The sequence below is a fragment of the Athalia rosae genome, chromosome 4 (genome assembly GCF_917208135.1).
Source record: "Athalia rosae chromosome 4, iyAthRosa1.1, whole genome shotgun sequence".
Lineage (NCBI taxonomy): Eukaryota > Metazoa > Arthropoda > Insecta > Hymenoptera > Athaliidae > Athalia > Athalia rosae.
This window is the reverse complement of record NC_064029.1, coordinates 1,760,698-1,778,681: the sequence shown is the minus strand read 5'-3', so window position 1 is coordinate 1,778,681 and position 17,984 is coordinate 1,760,698. Positions and strand designations below refer to the sequence as shown.

Sequence of the window (17,984 nt, the reverse complement as noted above, 5' to 3'; positions counted from 1 at the left end):
ACAATTCTACTAACAATTGATATCGGCAATCCTCGACCCAAATGTTAAATGTCGGTCTAGGAATGTTTACAAAAAAAAAAAAAAAAAACAGAGAAGCAAAAATTGAGATCAGTTTGAACTATTGCTAACAGTTTTTTCATACTAGTATATACGTACGTACATAGAATTATTTTGGTACTCTACGTGACGGTGATTGGACTTTTTAAATATAATTTTGGTCGTAGTAAATCCTTTAGGAGAGTGTGTGCCACCTTTGCGTTGGTTCCCGTGGTCTTGAAAACGCTGCGGTCCAATGCTCGAGCGCAGGGCCTCTGGCGAACATGTATGGTCCTAAAACAACCCGACCCAAAGCCCTTTCTTTCGTTCCGCGTGCCAAAAGACTCACAGCCAGTGAGCCCGTGAGGCTCGCGTCCGGACCGCTCAGCCTGAAAGAATCATCAGGTGAACGCGAAGGTGAGACGAAGCGATTGCGAGCTTTTTCTCCTTCGAATCAAATGAGATGAATCACGCTCACCGGAAGTGGAGGGCTTCGCTGAACGGCCAAGTCCCCTGCCTGGGTCTGGCGAGCGCGGTTCTTCTCGTTTTCAGGGGCTTGCAATGTTTGGAAAGCGTTGCTCTGGCGCAAACTTCGACGACTCCTTGCCTCAGGCCTTTCGCTTCCATTACCGTCAAAGTCAAACGGCCGGAATGATCGTTGTATTGAAGCGAAAGGAGAACTTCACCGCGAGCACTGTGATCCGGCGGTTCCTGCGAAAGAGAGTTAATCGTTCGTCCGCATTATGTAATTCTCGTAAACAAAATATTATTCTTCAACAACGCGTATCCTTACTTTGTCCAGATCTAATTGAAAGATCCTCGGCTCACCATCTGGGAGTAATCCATCCAAAGCCAAAGCCGCGTAACCGATCGTAGAATTTCGCTTGGGACGTCCACCGTCGATCACCGAAATTCTCAAAGTTTTCCCGGTCAAATCACCGTTCGGCACCTGATTGGAAAACCAATACCGGGGTAATATCTACCGGTGATCAAAGCGAAGAATCAATACCGTTTCGACGAAAAACATTCGAACCTGTAACACGAACGTTTCGTCAAACTTTGGGTTGCATTCTCTTCTTTTTTGCCGGGATTGAACGTGCCGACGATCACCGGGCGTGAGATGAAGTCTGACGATTGGATCGCAGCTTCCTCCGGGACGCGAGGGAAGATTTCTGGCCTTCAAAAGCGTCACCGTAACTTGCTCGGCTTCTGACTCGTGACTCAACTTCACCCAAATACGACCTATGTGACCTTCGGGGTACGGATCTTCCGATGGCATTGTTCTGTAAAGGTCCGGTTCCAGATACCCCAGCGACCCTCCGAGCCCGTAACTTCCTGAAAGCGTTATTTCATACCGAGTTTCACCCTCTTCATTTACCTAATTTATTCATCCGTTCCGTTGTAACATTACGCGGAGCTTGTTTGGTTATTTTTGAAAATTATCACGCCGCATTCGGATGTACGAAATGGACGAAGCTTTTCGAATCGTATTTGAAATGTAATTTGGACTCGTGTAAACCGTGTGTCGCACGTGAACACTGAACACCCTCCGGCATCGTGGAACATTGCTATTTTTACACGTCTGTTTTTTTTTTTTTTTCTTTTTTTTTTTGTTTATTCTACTCTTTCTTCAGCCCTCGGCAAAATGAATACATCACGCGGCGTTTGTCGGAGTGCAAAAAAATTCGGCGACAAAGCCTCACAATGCGGTTTGAATATGGTAATGACGAATGGAATGTTTGAAGCACGAGAAATTCAGATCTTGTTCGTTACAACTTTCGTCACCTCGTTCAACGACATCGATTCAGACGTCGTCGCGCGTGCATTTCGCAAAGACCTCGCAATAAACGAGCGTTCGGGGCGATGCAAGAATGATTTTAAAGAAATCGTACCAGCCGCATGTACGCGAGAGACTTGCGTGACGAGTAAACTTTTGAATAATCCACGGTCCCCGGTTCTGCGATGGAAAAAAGCTCGGCGATCGCATATTCATGTGTTTTTATTCCCATGTATTTTGACCGGTTTATTTATTTATTTATTTTTTTTTTGTTCCGCTTGCGAGCTACCTACCGAAAGAATTCGACCGTATCGCACGGGGTTGGAGCCTCTCCATGGACATCGGTAGGTCCTCCGGGTCGAGGTCGGAGAATATGTCCCCGGTCGAATTCGCGGATCGAAGTATCGGCAGGTTGAAAACTACGTCCTTCGTGACGAAGGTTGGCGCCGGTCCCTGCGAGGGGTAGACGACTATCCCTTCGCAGCTGCTGGGACCCGGCGAAAGCTGTTTTTGTCTTCGGCGCAAGCCGAAGACCGTACCGACGATGGCCAGAAGTAAAATCGCAGCAGCCGCGCCGATCGAAGGGTAGAGGATCGATCCTGCGACATTTTTTTAGAAATCCGCACTCCATTAAATTATTAAATATTCACGAGACCTTTTTCCAGACGATACATGGGCGGGAGATATTTGTTCAGCCTGCGAAAAATGCGTAGTAAATATCCAGCGAACCAGACTCGAAAATACATTGTACAATCTCGCGTGACGGTAACACGATTTATTTGAATGCGGTATCGTAATATATAATGTGATCAAAAAATCAAACGATCCGTCACAATTACGTGGCTCAAGTGATCGTGTAGAAAGTTGTAACTTTATATCGGCCTCTCCAGCAATATTCTTTCATCAACTTTATACCCCTGCAGATTCTTCCACCGTGTGCCGCACGGCGCGGCCAATGAGGTCGTATTTTCCCCAGGGAATTTTGTAACGCAACGCGATGTGTCTACCGTGTGATGTCACGCGGCTATAATATTATTATCTGGGTACCGAAGAGTTTCCGATTAAATTATCGTACTCCGCAACGAATGAATATTATGTCGAGATAGAAGTCTTTGAGAATTCACGTACAGCGGTCGTTGTAATTGATTGAATGTATAATACATCATTACTGGGTATTTCAGTTGCGATAGCAGTTGAAATTCCACTGCGAAGTGTCGTATTCTCGCTTTTTCTCATAAGAAAAATCTGTAATTGAACGAAGGTTAAGGAGAAAAAAAGAAAAAAGAAAAAAGAAAGAAAGAGCAAAAAAATATTAAGTATTCTCGATGAAAAGAATTTTCATTCAATCTCTTGAACATCTGTATTTTTTTTTCCTTTTTGCGATGGACGGATATTATCTAAAGGGATATCGCGTTTCCTATAATCTTATTTATGTACAGAAACCTTCTGGGGATGAATTCAGATGGTTGGAGTTATATAAATGGCGCCTGTTCCATCGTTTTACCCCGACGGATTCATATCTCCTTCGGCCACGGGAGATGGACAAATATAGCGGAGGAATATCACCGCGACTTTCACATCAGTTCGGGGTACGTGCGTATTTATTATATCATACCTATACGCCGTATACGGTAAATTATTGATTAACGGTTTTCGTTACCTCATAATTATCATGCCTCGGCCGACCAAGCGGTGTACGATAACAATCGAAGCCATTATTGGATAAAATAACATTGTTGTCCGTTGCGTACCGTACGTTATACAGAACACTCGGTTTTCCGTCGAACAATCAACACGCCTTTGGTACAGATCGGAACAGTCGAAACAATATTGAGAAAGTTTCGTGTTATCAAAATTAAACTGTACGTAGGCAAATATTAACGTTGGAAAAGTTATCGTAACGATGTGTAAATTATCCATTCCTCCTCTGTAAGCACGCTTATCATAATTCTCGTTTTTTTTTTTTCTCGTCTACCACGTAATAACAAGCACATTCACAGTCGGTGTGGAAGCCACTCGTCCCTTTCCCCAATCTCTGTAGCTGAAAGATTTTCATCTTTTTTTCATTTTGTTTCGTACGCCAAAAGGAATTTTGTAGTTTCGAAACATTTTATATCAGAATTTATTACGAAACGGCGTCTTTGTGCTCGTCTCTTTGAAATTTACCACCCGACAATTTACTACCCTGAAAACATGTGACCTCAAATTGTTTCACGTAATATTTTATAATCCTTCCAGGGAGCGTCTCAGTTTCCTTTTTTTCCATTTTCTTCCCCTCTTCGTTCTCTCCTCTCATTTCGAGTGGAGGTCTGAAGCGTTCGCTTCGAGCGTAAGTACATTAGTTGGGGGTGGTTCGCTTTTATGTTTATCTATCAATTGCGAATGCAAATGCAAACACATCGCATATGGATCGCGTTTAAGCTTTTCAGAAGATGCTGTCTAAGTGGCCGATGAATTTTCTACAGGCATAAATTCCCTTTAACATGTTTTCATTCGTTTCGCCACCCCGATCTCATGTGTTCTGCTATATTAATAAATTGATTAGAATCAGAGTTACAGCTTTTCCGTTCATTCGTTTTCATACAAGGTGAGATTAAAGGACCCCCTTTGCACGTAGGTACAGCGATACGTGAGAACCTTGAGTTTTACATCGGTGGGGGGTGCGTGCTTTATTCGAAGAATTTTGCCGTTGCCGGACCGCTTTTCTCGCTTCCGCAGATTTTTGGCGTTACTTACAATTAGGCACCGTAGCGATCAAAGAGGATAGGTATGTCGCTTTTAGGTATCTCGTTATACGCCTCGGCATGTATCGTCTAATAATAAGTGTCAATTTCGAGGTCGATTTTAAACCGGCACTCACCAACGGGGCCGAAAGCTTCGGTTTTAGTATTTTGCGTAGCATTTTCACGAGCTCGTAACCTGCCGTCAATATTGTAGAGCTTCATTTCTCATCTGTAATAAGAGAGAATAAAATTTAACAGATAAAAGTTGCATTCAATTGACAGCAAATAAAGTAAAAGTAAAAAGTTGTCCAAAGAAAATTTGCATCGATAATTCGCGAGCACTCAGATTCGATTCAGACGTTGCACGGATCTGACCTTGTACAGGTATAAAGATCCCTCGTTTCTTTTGCAAAATATAATTCCTCAGACTATAATACGACGAAGGATATATATTTCTCGGGGAGTTGATGGCTTCCGCCAGAACGTAAAGAAGATCTTAATTTAGCACCGGGTGCTGCCTTTTATTTCATCTTACTTTTACTATCATTTTACATGCAATTTATTATTTGTTTTTATACGTCTGCTGTTAAAAGTCCCTCCCGAACGGATTCAAATGAAATACGCGGAGTTTGAATGAAATTTCCATTGATTGTCATCATCGCTGTCAATTTTCCGCAGACGAGGACGCGGATTTTAATCAATCCCGTATCACCGCACTACCTCATTGTTTCTGTGGGAAGAAATTGTTTATTTGCAAATCCAAATCAACGTAGGAACTTTTGTCCCGCGGCGAACGTACGTTCGAATGTCGATATAACGCCCGACGTGCGCGTCTTCGCAATACAGATATAGAACGGTAGAAATTGAATTTTGAAGAGCGCGCATATCATCGGTACAGTTCAATGGTTCGAAAAAAGCTTCGACAAACAACTGAATTATCGTAGGTAGTTTTACAAACGTACCGCAGAGTTTAGATGCTTCAACATTCCGGTGTGCATCGCTCGGCGTACGGGTGTACACCGTTATCGATTACCCACATCGTCCGAGGATGAGGAGTTTCGTGGGAATTGCAACTTTATTTTTATCAGAACCGTTTCCGCTACAAATAATTTCCAGTGTACCTCGAGACCTCAAATAGATCGACCTTGTTCCCGGTGGAGATCCATTTGTTCTAGAAATCTAATCGCACGGTCTGGCCCCTTTTTGCGCTCATTCTACGTCGCAACAACGAGTTAAATCATATCAAGAATTTATTTTCAGATAGAAATACACTCGTCCCGTTTGTTCTCTCAAAGAAGCGAGACGCCGCCGTCGCAGTCGCGCTGTTTTCACGCCACAATATACGAGGCATGAGACTACGTTGTGAAATGCCGAAATACGAGGAAAAGTGCTTCGTCTCTCTGCATTTTCATCGCGTCTCTCATTCCAGCTGTACATAAGTATGTATGAGAAGTATATGTTATACGTATGTACCTCGCTTAGAGGATACATGTGATGCTCCTATAAATACAGGAGTTCTATATTCGACGTTGCAGGGCCTCAACGTTCGCTTTGAAGTTTCAAGTGGATAGGACACAGCTCTGTGTAGCGTAGGTCCCTTTTACTCTTGATTTAACCGGCGAATGACATTCGACCCTCGAACATGTATACCAGACGTACGTACGAATCGACGAATGGCCTCACCGGCATTGTACGTAAGTTTGACGAAAATATGTTTATTATTTTCTGATCTCAAAACTAACAGTCGCCGAAACGGTTGCTCCGGGAACGAGGGATACGTTCGCTGGATTGAAATTTTTCAGCTCTCCAATGGTCGGATTATTAATGGACTCCTTCTCCTCGGTAATTCGTTTTCGATTTAATCTGAAAATTATTTTTGCGTGGGGCGGATGGAAAAATTTTTCCGCTTCGAAAAGCATGGCTATTTTTAGTATCTACTTCACGTTTTGACGCGCCAACACCTCCGCATTCCCCTTTGAGACATGTTGGCGGCGACGGGGTGGTTTGATTAAATTTCCAAATTTCGTATTTCGTTACTCAATGTTTGAAGGAACAACGATATTAGCTTGCTCGACCACTCGGAATTGAATATCGAACAAAATTTTTGCTTCAACTTGCTGCGTTATGAGATCACCTGCAATTAGGTGCGCACGTACACCTTCTACCCTTCGGTGCTTGAATCTTCTCGAAACTTTTAGAGTGTTTTTGGTTGGCGTTTGATTGACAAGATTTCTAACAAGTTGAAGCTTTTTCGCTGATACTCGGGACGTGTAGGTATACTAAAAAATTCGTTATATATACATATATATCTACCACATTCTCCGACAAGTTTCAGAAGTTGAACGGCAGTATCTAATTAACATTTGATCGAGTGGCCTTAATTTCGGCGCGAGTTAATTAATGCGGTGATAAAATAATAAGCAGCCACTCAGACGCGAGAATTTCGATTCCTTCGAATTCTGGAATTTCAGTTTCCCGTTTCCGTTCACATCCCCGTTGCGCTTCCATCAATTTAACGAGTCAATAAAAAAGTCCAGCGACGTTAATTAAAAAAGAAGATCGTCATCAATCGGTAATATTTATGTAGAAAATTTTCATTACGGCGAACGGTAACGCGTTCTCGATACCTGCGAACGTGATCAGACTGTAACGATTACTTACGTCAAGGTACACGAAGGAAAAAAAAAATCAAGTCCGCGCAGCGTTGAAGTATTACAAAGTTTCACTGCACGTGATGCACGTACATACCATTCGAGTATGGTTTCGAGGAGAGTTTAGCGGTGTACTTAGGTTCCGACGGGGGAGATTTAAAATGGATTTACTAGTTTCTATGTACCGTTCCATAACAGGATTGAATATCGCAGGTAATCCGGGACCTACGGATACCTGCACCCCCAGTCTCCCTCGTTTTGTGTTAATAATCCTTGGAAATCGAACACCTACCACCTTATTTCTGCGACCCCCTTCCCGCCCGGTATCATTCTGCGCGTCCGCGTACCTATGGGGTGACTTTTGTAAATATTGGCGGGCGTTTTCGTACCAATACCGAATGTGTAACGATGTATGATACTGCGTATAGCGGATACAACGCGGCCATTCTCGGTAAACACGTGCCTATTAGCGCGTATCAATATTTCAACGTGCACCATAAATAGCTGACGCGAGTTAACGAGACCTGCAGACTCCCAGCTGCCTCGATATCTCCGAGCACTCGGTTTCACATTGTCCAAAAAGACGTCGTTGCCTCGAGCAAATTATTCCTCATTTTTATCAATCCCCGAGCGTACGAGGTGTCTGGAAATTAATGTCAAGGGCAGGATAAAAACGGGGACTCTGAATATCTGAATAAAGCCGACGGTTTCGAACTACCCCTACGAGATGACGGAGATAAAAAAAAAAAACCGGTTGAAGAGATTCAGCGTTCACGCGTTCACCTTTCATTCTTCTTGATTTAAAATTGTTAATTTTTTTTTCCTCCATCCCGTTCTGGTTGTCAGCCGTCCCTGTATATTTATTTGCGTGTTTTGTCCCCGCAGGGCCCACGCGCGCAAACTTACGTAGGTATATGCCTCGTCTTCGCGGCTCCCTCAGGACTCTTTCCTTTCAAGGTTCAAAGATTGTTCCCTGGTAAAATGAAAATACAAAATAATAATAACGACGACAATAATTCATCCGCCATCGTACGCGTCGTGTGGGAGCCAACCGGTGCATTTACGAGAAAACTTCATTTAATTAAAATCCTTCGATCGTGTGTGAAAAAGAAAAAGAAAAAAAAAGAAAAAAAACTTTGAAATCGTGCGTTGCAACGTGTTTCGTGGGGAGCCTCGCCGTATCGCACGTGACACGTGCAGGGTATCAAGGATCCGACTGCCCAGACGGCATAATAACGGGCGAAATTTTATTTTTCTTCCTCTCATTTTGTCCGCAGATCGTGGGAAACGCGGGTAAAATGGCTATACCGCCGCGGAATAATAAAAAATATAGGACAAGAAGGGATTTAACAACTCGTCTCTCACTCTAGGAGATGGCGTATTAACACATAAATGGGAAAGGTTTCGAGGGTGAAGCGGAATACTTCGACTCGCGGAATCCGCTCCGAAGGTTATAACCCGAGGTGAAGAATGGGGGTAGAAATGATTCTCATATATGTAATTTCGTTCGGTTTTTGTCTCGCCCTTAATTTTTTTCCCTCATCTCTAATTTCAGTGGCATTTCTAATTTCTCGGGCCATCTACGACGGATCTCAGGAGGTGAAATTCTTTTTTCACCGGTACATCGTCCGCCGCAGGTATGCGTGCAATATTCTCAAACAATTTGTGGAAAGCGTAATCACAATACGATTATCGTTGAATGAAACGGGATCCACAGCTCGGGGCGAGTTCGCCGTTTGGATTCCACTTTAGCATTTTGTAACAGGTGAAATTGGGGTGTAACTCGGTTCAAAGATGCGGGAGGTTGAGAGGCGAGTATTATAACCGCCGTAGGTTACAGCCGAACTCGGTCCCTCAATGTTATATAATTATTGTACGTATATATGTACGTGTCCAGGTATGTACGCGTCCCTATGTATCCTGAAAATCTCTTCAACAAGTTACAACGGTTGAGATATAACCGGGCCAATTAAGTCATGTCCAATAACGCACCGGCCGAACGAAGGGTGCGCGGTATTCGTCGAGTTAATTGCGTGAAATTGCGTGGGTTATTTTTTATCTTATGTACTTTTTTTTTCCTCGTTCAATCCCAAGGTAGAGGGACGTATACCCCGGAGACCGACCCGGTGAGCTTTGAGGGCGTGGGCTATTTAAATTCATTTATACACGTACGTACCATTTTTACTTTCATTTTTACCTTTTCGGGGTTGTTTGCCGCGTGTTAGGCTGGTTACTTCCAAAAAAGAAGAAGAAACAAAAAGTTGCCAGGAAGTACAATAGCGACGAAGTTCTCCGGTGTGCGTGGGAGAACTTTGAAAAAAATCGTTACCAATAATTATTGACTCAATAGCGAAAGATTGACGTACGTACGTTTTCGAGGGAGCGCGTCCGCAGTAGTGAGTCCCGCGTATGGTCAGCCCTACCGACAACGAAACGGCGCGGCGTCTGCGAGCGACTGTAATACCGCGCACGGTTAGTTAATTAAACGCGTTTGATAATTCAAACTTCAAACGTTACGCCGTGATCCGCGTGACATTTAACCCTTCGCGTGCTCGATTATTATGCAGTTGTTTGGAACGCACCCCGCAAATTATGCCATTCGGAAACGAGAGCCGAGTATCAACTCGTTACCGTACGTAACTTATTCTAAAACAGACTCGAGTTCGGTTAGCACGGGGATTAGCGCCCTACTTAGTCGTCGGAAATCTCTTTTTGGCCGGAAGGAATCTCAAAGAGCGGATAAAGTCTACGCGGGAAACTGTCGTGTATTTTACAAGGGCTTAGAAAGATACGCGCGGAACGTAGTCTTGCCTCGGAAATTCGCGCTGCGGAAGGTCCTTTGGAATTTAATGAAGTAGATTTTGTTTCGCCTCTCCGTTTGCGGAGAGGGTAGAGCGAGCTCGGAGTAATTATCGGCCGAAAGGACCGATGATGTTCACTCGTGACGAGGCAAACGTGGTTTTCTTTTTTTTTCTTTTCTATTTTTAATGGAAACCGACTCGAATTTGGTCATTCGCCACAGTTGTCAGCATCGGTCGAAGTCGGAGTGAACCGTGCAATAATTAATTACGAATGGTATATATGACAAAGTACAGGGTAAGAATCTTCCTCCGCAGTGATTTAAATATCTGCGGTTCTCCCTGACAAACGTTGCGTCACGTCTGTTTTAGAAGTATCATGTTTTCTTCATGAGCGCGCAAATGTCCAATCAATTTTTCGACGACCGTAAGCAACGGTTCACCACCTGATAGATATGATGTACACGTGCAGTCTGCGTATATTTTTCATCTCAGTTAATTGCGGTTCGGTTTCAAACGATTCCCTAACTAACAACTTACATACCGTGTGGGAGTCGTAGCGATAATTGCTAGTAACGGAATAGTTAGATCTTGGATAAGGTCAAGAGGTAGTTACATGTTTCACGAGGTGCTGGTGTCGCGGGTTGAACTGCAATTACTGCAGGGCTTGAAATATTTGCTAAATTTTAACCCAAATGTTATTCGCGGACTTTTCGTACGTTCGTTAAACGTCATGGATCCCCTGGCATCCAGTCCCCCAGGATCGAGTGAGATAAAAAACGCCTCTGCTCGGAATCGGATGAAATGAGATTGTTGAATTTTATTAACAAAAAAAAAAAAAAATCAAGGCAACTCGAGAAATCGGTATCTCGGCAAACGCGTCACTCACCTCGTGGATGGTGCTCGTGGATGATGTTGATCAGAGCGAAGGTTTCCCGCGCACTGTCGAGCCACGACTGTTACTCGTTTCTTCCAGCTGCGAGCTTGTATTTGCGCGTCGATATGAAAGTCCTGGCGCACGCTCCTCCGACCGACGACGTCCTGAAACTAGGCATCCTCTGACGCTAATTCCATGCGCCCAAGGTCCAATGTCAATGTCGATCAGCTTGTACGAATGGTCAGATGATACCCTACTTCGCCACTGTCTTCGCCTTGGTACGGACATTGGTCTTCTTCGATTCTGACTGTCCGTCCAGGATCCAGGGGTCGATATATATATATACGTTGAGTGTTGAATTTATTAATCGATCATATCGGCGGTGCAACCGTGATGGCCAGGATGTTCTTTTTCTGATCATCTTGTCGCATTTCTCTATGTTTCAGGGAATTCTCGTAGCAGGGTGGTATGAGAAAAGAAGAGAGTACAGGTTTTTCATATTGCAATGCCGAGACGTTTATTTATTTGCTCATTAATTCATCAATTTGGTTATTAATATATTATCATTATTAGTTTGTTTTTTTTTTTTTTTTTTTTCTTTTGATTCCGTAAATTGCGGTCGTAGAAGAGGAAGAGAGAGACAGTAAGAGGTGAGCCGAGTCGGTCAGATATGAACACGTTCCTTTGGAGCGCTCTCCAAGTAATTGGGGGCGATTCAGACGGATCTTTCGTAATTTATGCGTATCTTCTCCTCGTGATATACGAAGATCTTGCACACCTTGATGTTCGGTACGTCGAGGGCTCCCAGGGCCAACGGTCTGTCGAAGGGATATCCCAATGGTCTACCGTCGAATGACACGGAACCACCGATTATCTCCGTAATGGGCTTGAACTTGTAGTAATCGGCGAGGTAATTGTATTTGCCTTCGATTCTACGTTCGAAACCGGTGTCGAGTGTGGTGTCCCTTTCGATGGTGTCAGTTCCAAATCTGCGGTTCTTCGTTGTCCTGCCGTAGATGTCGTCCATGGAGGTAGTCTTTCCGCGGTACAAATCTCCGGTCTTGCCTACTGAACAGAGCACAATATTCAGATCATCCGAATTGATTCCGTTCGCGAGCAAATTCATTTTTCCAACAAACATATGACGTCTAACGAATCACTCCCGCCTAATTAACGATTGTAAAAATTCAGGACTTACTGCCGATGTTTTCCTCTCGCGAAACGTCGTAGAATCCACGATGAATGTCGCGATCGCCGATGCCGTTAACGATGCTGCTGTAGTCCTTGGTATCGCGAATATCGAAGTCCGAGTACCTGTCTTTCACCGCGTCGAGGGCTTCTCTGTCCATGGTGTATTTGGAGTAATCGACGTTAAGGTCGTCGAACTCGACGCGTTGGAAGGTTTGGTATTTGGTGGGGACGACCGGCTCGAAGCTCAGTGGTACCTGTTTTTTCGGCGAAACGATCACCACCATTTGAAGTTCCAGACCGTCGACTGTACCTTTGGGAAGAGCGAGCGACTCGGGGAAGCCAAACATTTGCGCGGGCTGGAATGAAAAACGAACGAAAAAACCGTTATCATTTTTTTGCCGCGCGCGAAACCCTTCGGAGGTGTGAACACCGCGAGGTTGCCGAGGTTTTCGCATGCGAACGAAAGGTGCGTAAAACCCACCTCGACGGGGTAGAACGGTTGGTGCGAATTGAGAGCATCCTCGACGCGACGTAGAATGTCCTTCTTTGACATGATACCACTGGTGCGCATAGGTGCTTCCGAAGAATCCCTAACAATGACGTTCTTTCCTTGATTGACTGGAATGTGAAATGAAAAAGTTAGTCAAGGATTGTGCAAAGTCAGAGTTGGTCAGTACCGGTCAATTTGTGTACTTTTCATTCTTCTACTCACGGTCGCAAACGAATTGATCCATTTCGACGAACAGTAATCTGTGATCGCGTATGTTGACCGGTTTACCGTGGTAGTCGTACGTCGGTCCGAAGAATACTCTCACCACGGCTTCTTTGACATCGGTTCTACTGTTGAGGGTGATTTCGAATTTGAACGGCTTGTGGTTGAGTCTCTCGACAACAGCCTTGATCGGAACTTCCGTCTTATCGATTCCCTTCCTGAAGTCAAACACGGTGCACGCGTCGATGTCTACCGCGATTTTGTCGTGGTAAGTGCACAGTTTGTCGATCTTCACGTTCTCGATCATCACGTCGGGGAAGATCAGATCGTTTCGCGTGTACTTGGGCAGATTGTTCTGGTAAGCGATGAAGAGCTTCATTATGCGCTTGTACAGTTTGTAGAAAATGGGGTCTCTGACTGCGGAGTGTTCGACTTCAAGGGCCGATGGAATCAAGTCCCGCATGTGCATCGTGTACTCAGCACCGCCGAGAAGTCTGCGGGCGGCGCCCTGAAGGCTTCCGTAGTATCTGATGAAAAAATATTTACCACGTTAAATCGCCCGAACGTTCGTTTGCACGATTGCGAGTCTCAGAAATTATAGGTGAACAATTTTTCACCTGGGGTTGATGCTCCTTCCGGTCGCTTCGATGATGCTTCCCAGCATATCGAGACCCCTGGGTTCGTAGGCGGAGCACACGCCACCCTTCGACTTCAGAATGTATCCACTGTCGATCGCGTCAATCAGTCTTCTCTCGAGGGTCAATACGGTCCTGCGAAGTTCCTCGTTGCTCTCGGCGAAGTTCACGCCTTGAATACGTCCAGCGAACTCGAGACCGTTGGGGAATGTCAGGTGAGACTTGAACGGCGTGTATTCGAAGGTGTAATCCAGATCCTTAACCGGCGGAAGGTTGTTGCTCAGACGCTCGAGGTAGTAACGAGCCAGAAGTTGCTGGTGCACGTAGTAGTAGTGCTGTCCACGACCGTATTTGCAGTCAGTATCTCCGTACGTTCCGACGTCGTCGGTCGTCTTTTGGCACTGTCAACGTAAAAGACGTTCGATTACACGTGAGCACAGGTATCGGAATATGTTATCGGCGAATCGTCGAAACAATACCTTGGGTGTCAACCATCCAGCGATGCTGAAGTAAGCGTAGTAGTTGGCCAGTCCGATGTCTTGGGTAAAGTAAGCCAGAGATTCTTCACCCTTGGGGAAGAGAGGTCGGACCTTCTCCTCGATCGTGAACGCGTTTTTGCCGGTCTTGGTGAGTCCCATGGTACGAAGGTATTGAGCTTTGTTGATTATTCTCGTATCGAAGTAGTAGTGGGGCAGGACTTCGTAGAGCGCGGGAAGGACGATGCCTCGAGTGTCGTCGCGTTGAAGGATCGCAGCGACGAAAGCCTGAGAACGACGAAAATTTTACATCTTCGAATCGCACGCGAATTTTAATAACGTCCATTCGTTTCACACCGACCTTTACGAATTGAGCTTCGTTGCAGATGGTGCGGATCCACGCAGCGGTTTTGATGAACGTTTCAAAGTCCTTGGCGGTGGTCATCACTCTGGTGAGGATGGCCGCGTCCCTCCGCAATATGCTGATCGATGTAGTGAATGGAACACCTTTGCGTTGGATACGACCGAGTTGGATGGAACGGATGAAATATTTCACCACGCCCTTGTCACGGTACATATCGATGTTCTTGTAGCAGTCATATTCCAATCCAACTTTCCTCAGTCCCTCGTCCGGTATTTCTTGTAACACCTGTTGTAGGAGCAGGAGGCAATATCGCTGCTTCTTCAATAAGTCCACGTTCCCTGGGAACAGAAAATAAAGGAATACAGGTAACGTGTCGCCGTGTGTGATTTTCTGGAGTTCGAGGAATCGGGTTTAAATAAAATTGCGAAAATTCTGTCTCCAAGCTGCTGAACTCGGGCGAATAAAATTTCAATCGCGAACTTTAACGTCGCGGTGTAAGTTGAAACGAATCTCACGAATATTAACGACGAAATAAAAGCATTCTGGCTTCACGCAAGCCAGAGGAGACGAATCGAACGAGAAAGGTATTGAAATGAACTTACCAGCGTCATTTTTGAGCTTGGGAACCGCTGTGGCTGCTGCCACGAGAGTCAACAGAAGGAGACTGAGACGCATCGTGATACAGTGATGTGTATGCATCTTGCCGAGGGCGGTTGATCTTATATAGTAAAATACCGCTCCCGATTACCTCGGTTCGCAACCCCGTATCAGCGACCTGGCGACCTCGGGCGTTCATCGTTACACCGTTGGCGCTTGGTAAAGATATTGTTATTTTTTCGACGTTCCCCTATCCAATCCAGTTGGATTGCACTTGCTTGTTTTCGCTTGATACCTCAAAGAAAAAGGCGTCGGATACCCTTTGACCGTGTTGTCGGTGTCGGTTTGCATTTTTCTCTCGATTTTCGGGGGCCGTTGTACCGTACAGAAAAATTTCCGCAATTTTTCCGAGTTCGTATTTCCTCGAACGGGGATTTTTGGATCAACTATACGGTGTACATCTATCCGTGCAATGATCCTGCCAGGATTAAAAAATCTGTATTTTCTTCTATCACGAGCTAATAAATAATTAGATTTTCTACATCCGCTGTCAATCGATTAACGAGATGCGTTCAGGGTCAGTGATAATTATATGTTGCCATTCTGTTTTGTAAACATCGAGAGATTGGGTGTAAACTTGCAACTGTTGCAAACTAATTAGCTTATATTTAGTGATAAGCTCGTCGCTCTTCTCTCTCAGATTAGAGAAGGCAGTTGAAATGAGTCTGGAAATACAACTGATTAATCGATACAGTTTTTTTTTTTTTTCATCAAATTATTGATTGCCGGTTCATATTCGAACGGCTCGTCGATATCGTTGAGCCAATGCCCAGGTGATGGCCAGCCGTGGGTTATCTTAGCGTTTACATTGATTGTAGAATTTTGTTTGTTCAAGTAGACGCGACTCTCCTTTTAACTGTATGAATACCAATTAACCTAATTAATGCAAATCTACATGTTTTGATGTTCGTCATTTGTAACGAATAATTATTGAGGGCTGCCCCGAAACTCCGAACGATATCAGATTAGCTACCTGTGCGTATGTACCTAAATATGTTTTTCTTTTTTCGTCGTTTTTTTATTTTCTGTACGGTTGTTAATTGCAGCCAATGCGATATACCAAAATATGCATGTCGCTGCAGGTGATGCGAATGAAATTTCGAATAAAAAAAAAAAAAAAAGGAAGGAGCAATGGAGCATCGAAACGATTTGCTTTCTTCGAGACAAGCACTATTTAATCTTTCGGACAAAAATAACACTCTGTTATAATTTTATAATGTCAACTTCTATCGTGACCAATGATATTCACGTCGCGGTGTCAAAGAGTTGCAGCTTATTATGTTGAAAAATTTTTTATTACAGCTCGATATCCAATCTGTGTATGGAATACACATTATTCAGCATCTTACGCTGGTCCAATAAATTTTTTTTACATAAATTCAGCTTTTTTCTGTTACACGTTGATTGCTTTTTTCGAAATAATGAATCTGATCGAGGCATCAATGAGTCGTGGACAGAGATACATCGGGTTTTATCGGACTTTGATGTTACAAGCGATCGTAACATGGTTTATTCTAGTTACTTCGAACCTCATCGCGGGGACGTCCCCAAGCGCGACGGTGTCGTCGAGTGCAATCAGCAGACCAACGGATCAACATCAAAGTTTTCGAAGTAGATTACCGCCTGAGCACCGCTCATTTACATATCTGAAAGAAATTTGAGATCCTTTCGGCGCGAGGTGGGAAAAAGCTTCCTTTAGCTTTTTCGAGATGTTGTCGATGGAGGAATCGGAGTTTCATCGGAGGAGTTCTTTTACGCCTAGGATAACGCCTTCAAAGCACATCCACGAACAATATGACGCTAGATTCGCTTGACCCGATACTGCAATTGAAGAACTCGATCCGCTTCCAGTTCTTAGAGAGCAAGGTTTTACTGTCTCAAAAGGAACCTTCGACTCGGACATCGAATCCCCAAAGCTAGGGGAACCCATTTACGATCACGTCGTCAAAGGACTGCAACAGCTGCTTTTCGACGAATTGCTCGAGGTCGAATTAAACAATCAACCGAGGTATGTGTTCGGTGGAAGATCTCATCTGAATTATACCCATCTGAACTATATTGAAATTCTAATCTACCTCCTTGCTTAAGTAATTGGAAAACGAGATGCTCCCGCCTCTTGACGGTGTGATCGAAAATTTCACGCCTTTTTCGAAAACCTCAGGCGCCCTGCAAGAGCTGAAGAGCGGACCGCTTTGTAGTGAGAAATATCGTCGAGCGCATCGGAGCTTTTTTTGTCAATCTGCTTACGCAGGAGTTTGGGGCGAGATGAGGTTTGCAGGAGGCGAGTCGATTGCCGTGCAGTTTCGGCGGTGAAGTGACGGGACGAATATTTGATCATTAATCGCGAGCCTGACGTCTAGTTACAAAAAAGGATTCACAGTCACCGCGGAGAAATACAAAGCTCTCAGAAGGACATCCTTAAGAATGGAAAGTCGAACGGCGGTCGGTAGCATTTCTAGTGTTAAACATCTCGATCGAAGCACCCGCAGGACTTGCATATCCGGCAAAAAAGATTCTCGAACGTCATTTAAAATTCGGAGTGAAACGAGGATCTTTTTTTCGTCTCGTCGGGACGAACTGCGACGCCGCTCTCTCGAATCTTCGGATTTCGAATAATTTTTCCCCGCCCGAAAATATCGCGTGCAAATATATTTCGACGGACTTGTGGCTAGCGACGTCGGTGGGAATCCGATAAAATTTCTTCCAACGCCGGAGTTGCGTCGGACCAGCTGACGTTCATTCAACTCGACGTGTTCACGGCGTGTAAACCGGATTATACCTATCGTTACATTCCGCAATAAGTTTCGTCGCGTTTCTCGCTGTAACCATTATCGAGTTTGTTTGTCTTTTTCCGCGGCTCTCCACAGGCCCCCGATCAACAACTCCGCCGTCTAGGCGTCCGTCTAGCGCAAATTACCGAGTTTCCATTGTCCATGTAAATTCATACTCGAAAAGTTGCGTCGGTCTTGCATTCCATATCGACGAGAGAACCCTGCGAAGAACGGTTAGCGACATTTACATCATCCGCCCGCCCTAATTTATCAATTATCGCCACGCAGAGGAGGAACAATTCAATTTTATTATCCC

The 17,984-nt window shown here is 44.5% G+C and overlaps 2 protein-coding genes and 1 long non-coding RNA gene across 5 annotated transcripts; 1 reads left to right on the top strand and 2 right to left on the bottom strand.

Moving 5' to 3' along the window:
• Positions 1-76: 76 nt before the first annotated feature.
• LOC105687451 (synaptotagmin-15-like) lies at positions 77-11,247 on the bottom strand. Of its 2 annotated transcripts, none has more exons than XM_020853257.2 (7): positions 10,875-11,247; positions 4,674-4,765; positions 2,107-2,412; positions 1,070-1,371; positions 830-985; positions 515-747; positions 77-425 (listed from the first exon to the last, which is right to left on the bottom strand). In XM_020853257.2, exons 2-7 carry the CDS (start codon positions 4,756-4,758, stop codon positions 233-235), a joined length of 1,275 nt encoding a protein of 424 aa, XP_020708916.2. In that variant the 5' UTR covers positions 4,759-4,765; positions 10,875-11,247; the 3' UTR covers positions 77-232. The 2 variants fall into 2 exon arrangements, with proteins under 2 accessions (XP_020708916.2, XP_048510535.1); XM_048654578.1 differs by lacking the exon at positions 10,875-11,247 and adding an exon at positions 5,499-5,687.
• Positions 2,274-6,434, top strand: LOC125500739. Its single transcript, XR_007278198.1, has 3 exons — positions 2,274-3,402; positions 5,797-5,975; positions 6,072-6,434. It is a non-coding gene; the product is annotated as an uncharacterized LOC125500739 (long non-coding RNA).
• A 185-nt stretch (positions 11,248-11,432) lies between the features above and the next one.
• LOC105687590 (hexamerin-like) lies at positions 11,433-14,969 on the bottom strand. Of its 2 annotated transcripts, none has more exons than XM_012403371.2 (8): positions 14,843-14,969; positions 14,238-14,578; positions 13,880-14,164; positions 13,383-13,801; positions 12,766-13,292; positions 12,535-12,671; positions 12,061-12,409; positions 11,433-11,927 (listed from the first exon to the last, which is right to left on the bottom strand). In XM_012403371.2, the coding sequence occupies exons 1-8, from the start codon at positions 14,937-14,939 to the stop codon at positions 11,578-11,580; spliced, it is 2,505 nt and encodes an 834-aa protein (XP_012258794.2). In that variant the 5' UTR covers positions 14,940-14,969; the 3' UTR covers positions 11,433-11,577. The 2 variants fall into 2 exon arrangements, with proteins under 2 accessions (XP_012258794.2, XP_012258793.2); XM_012403370.2 differs by having other exon boundaries at positions 11,437-11,930.
• Between the last annotated feature and the right edge of the window lie 3,015 nt (positions 14,970-17,984).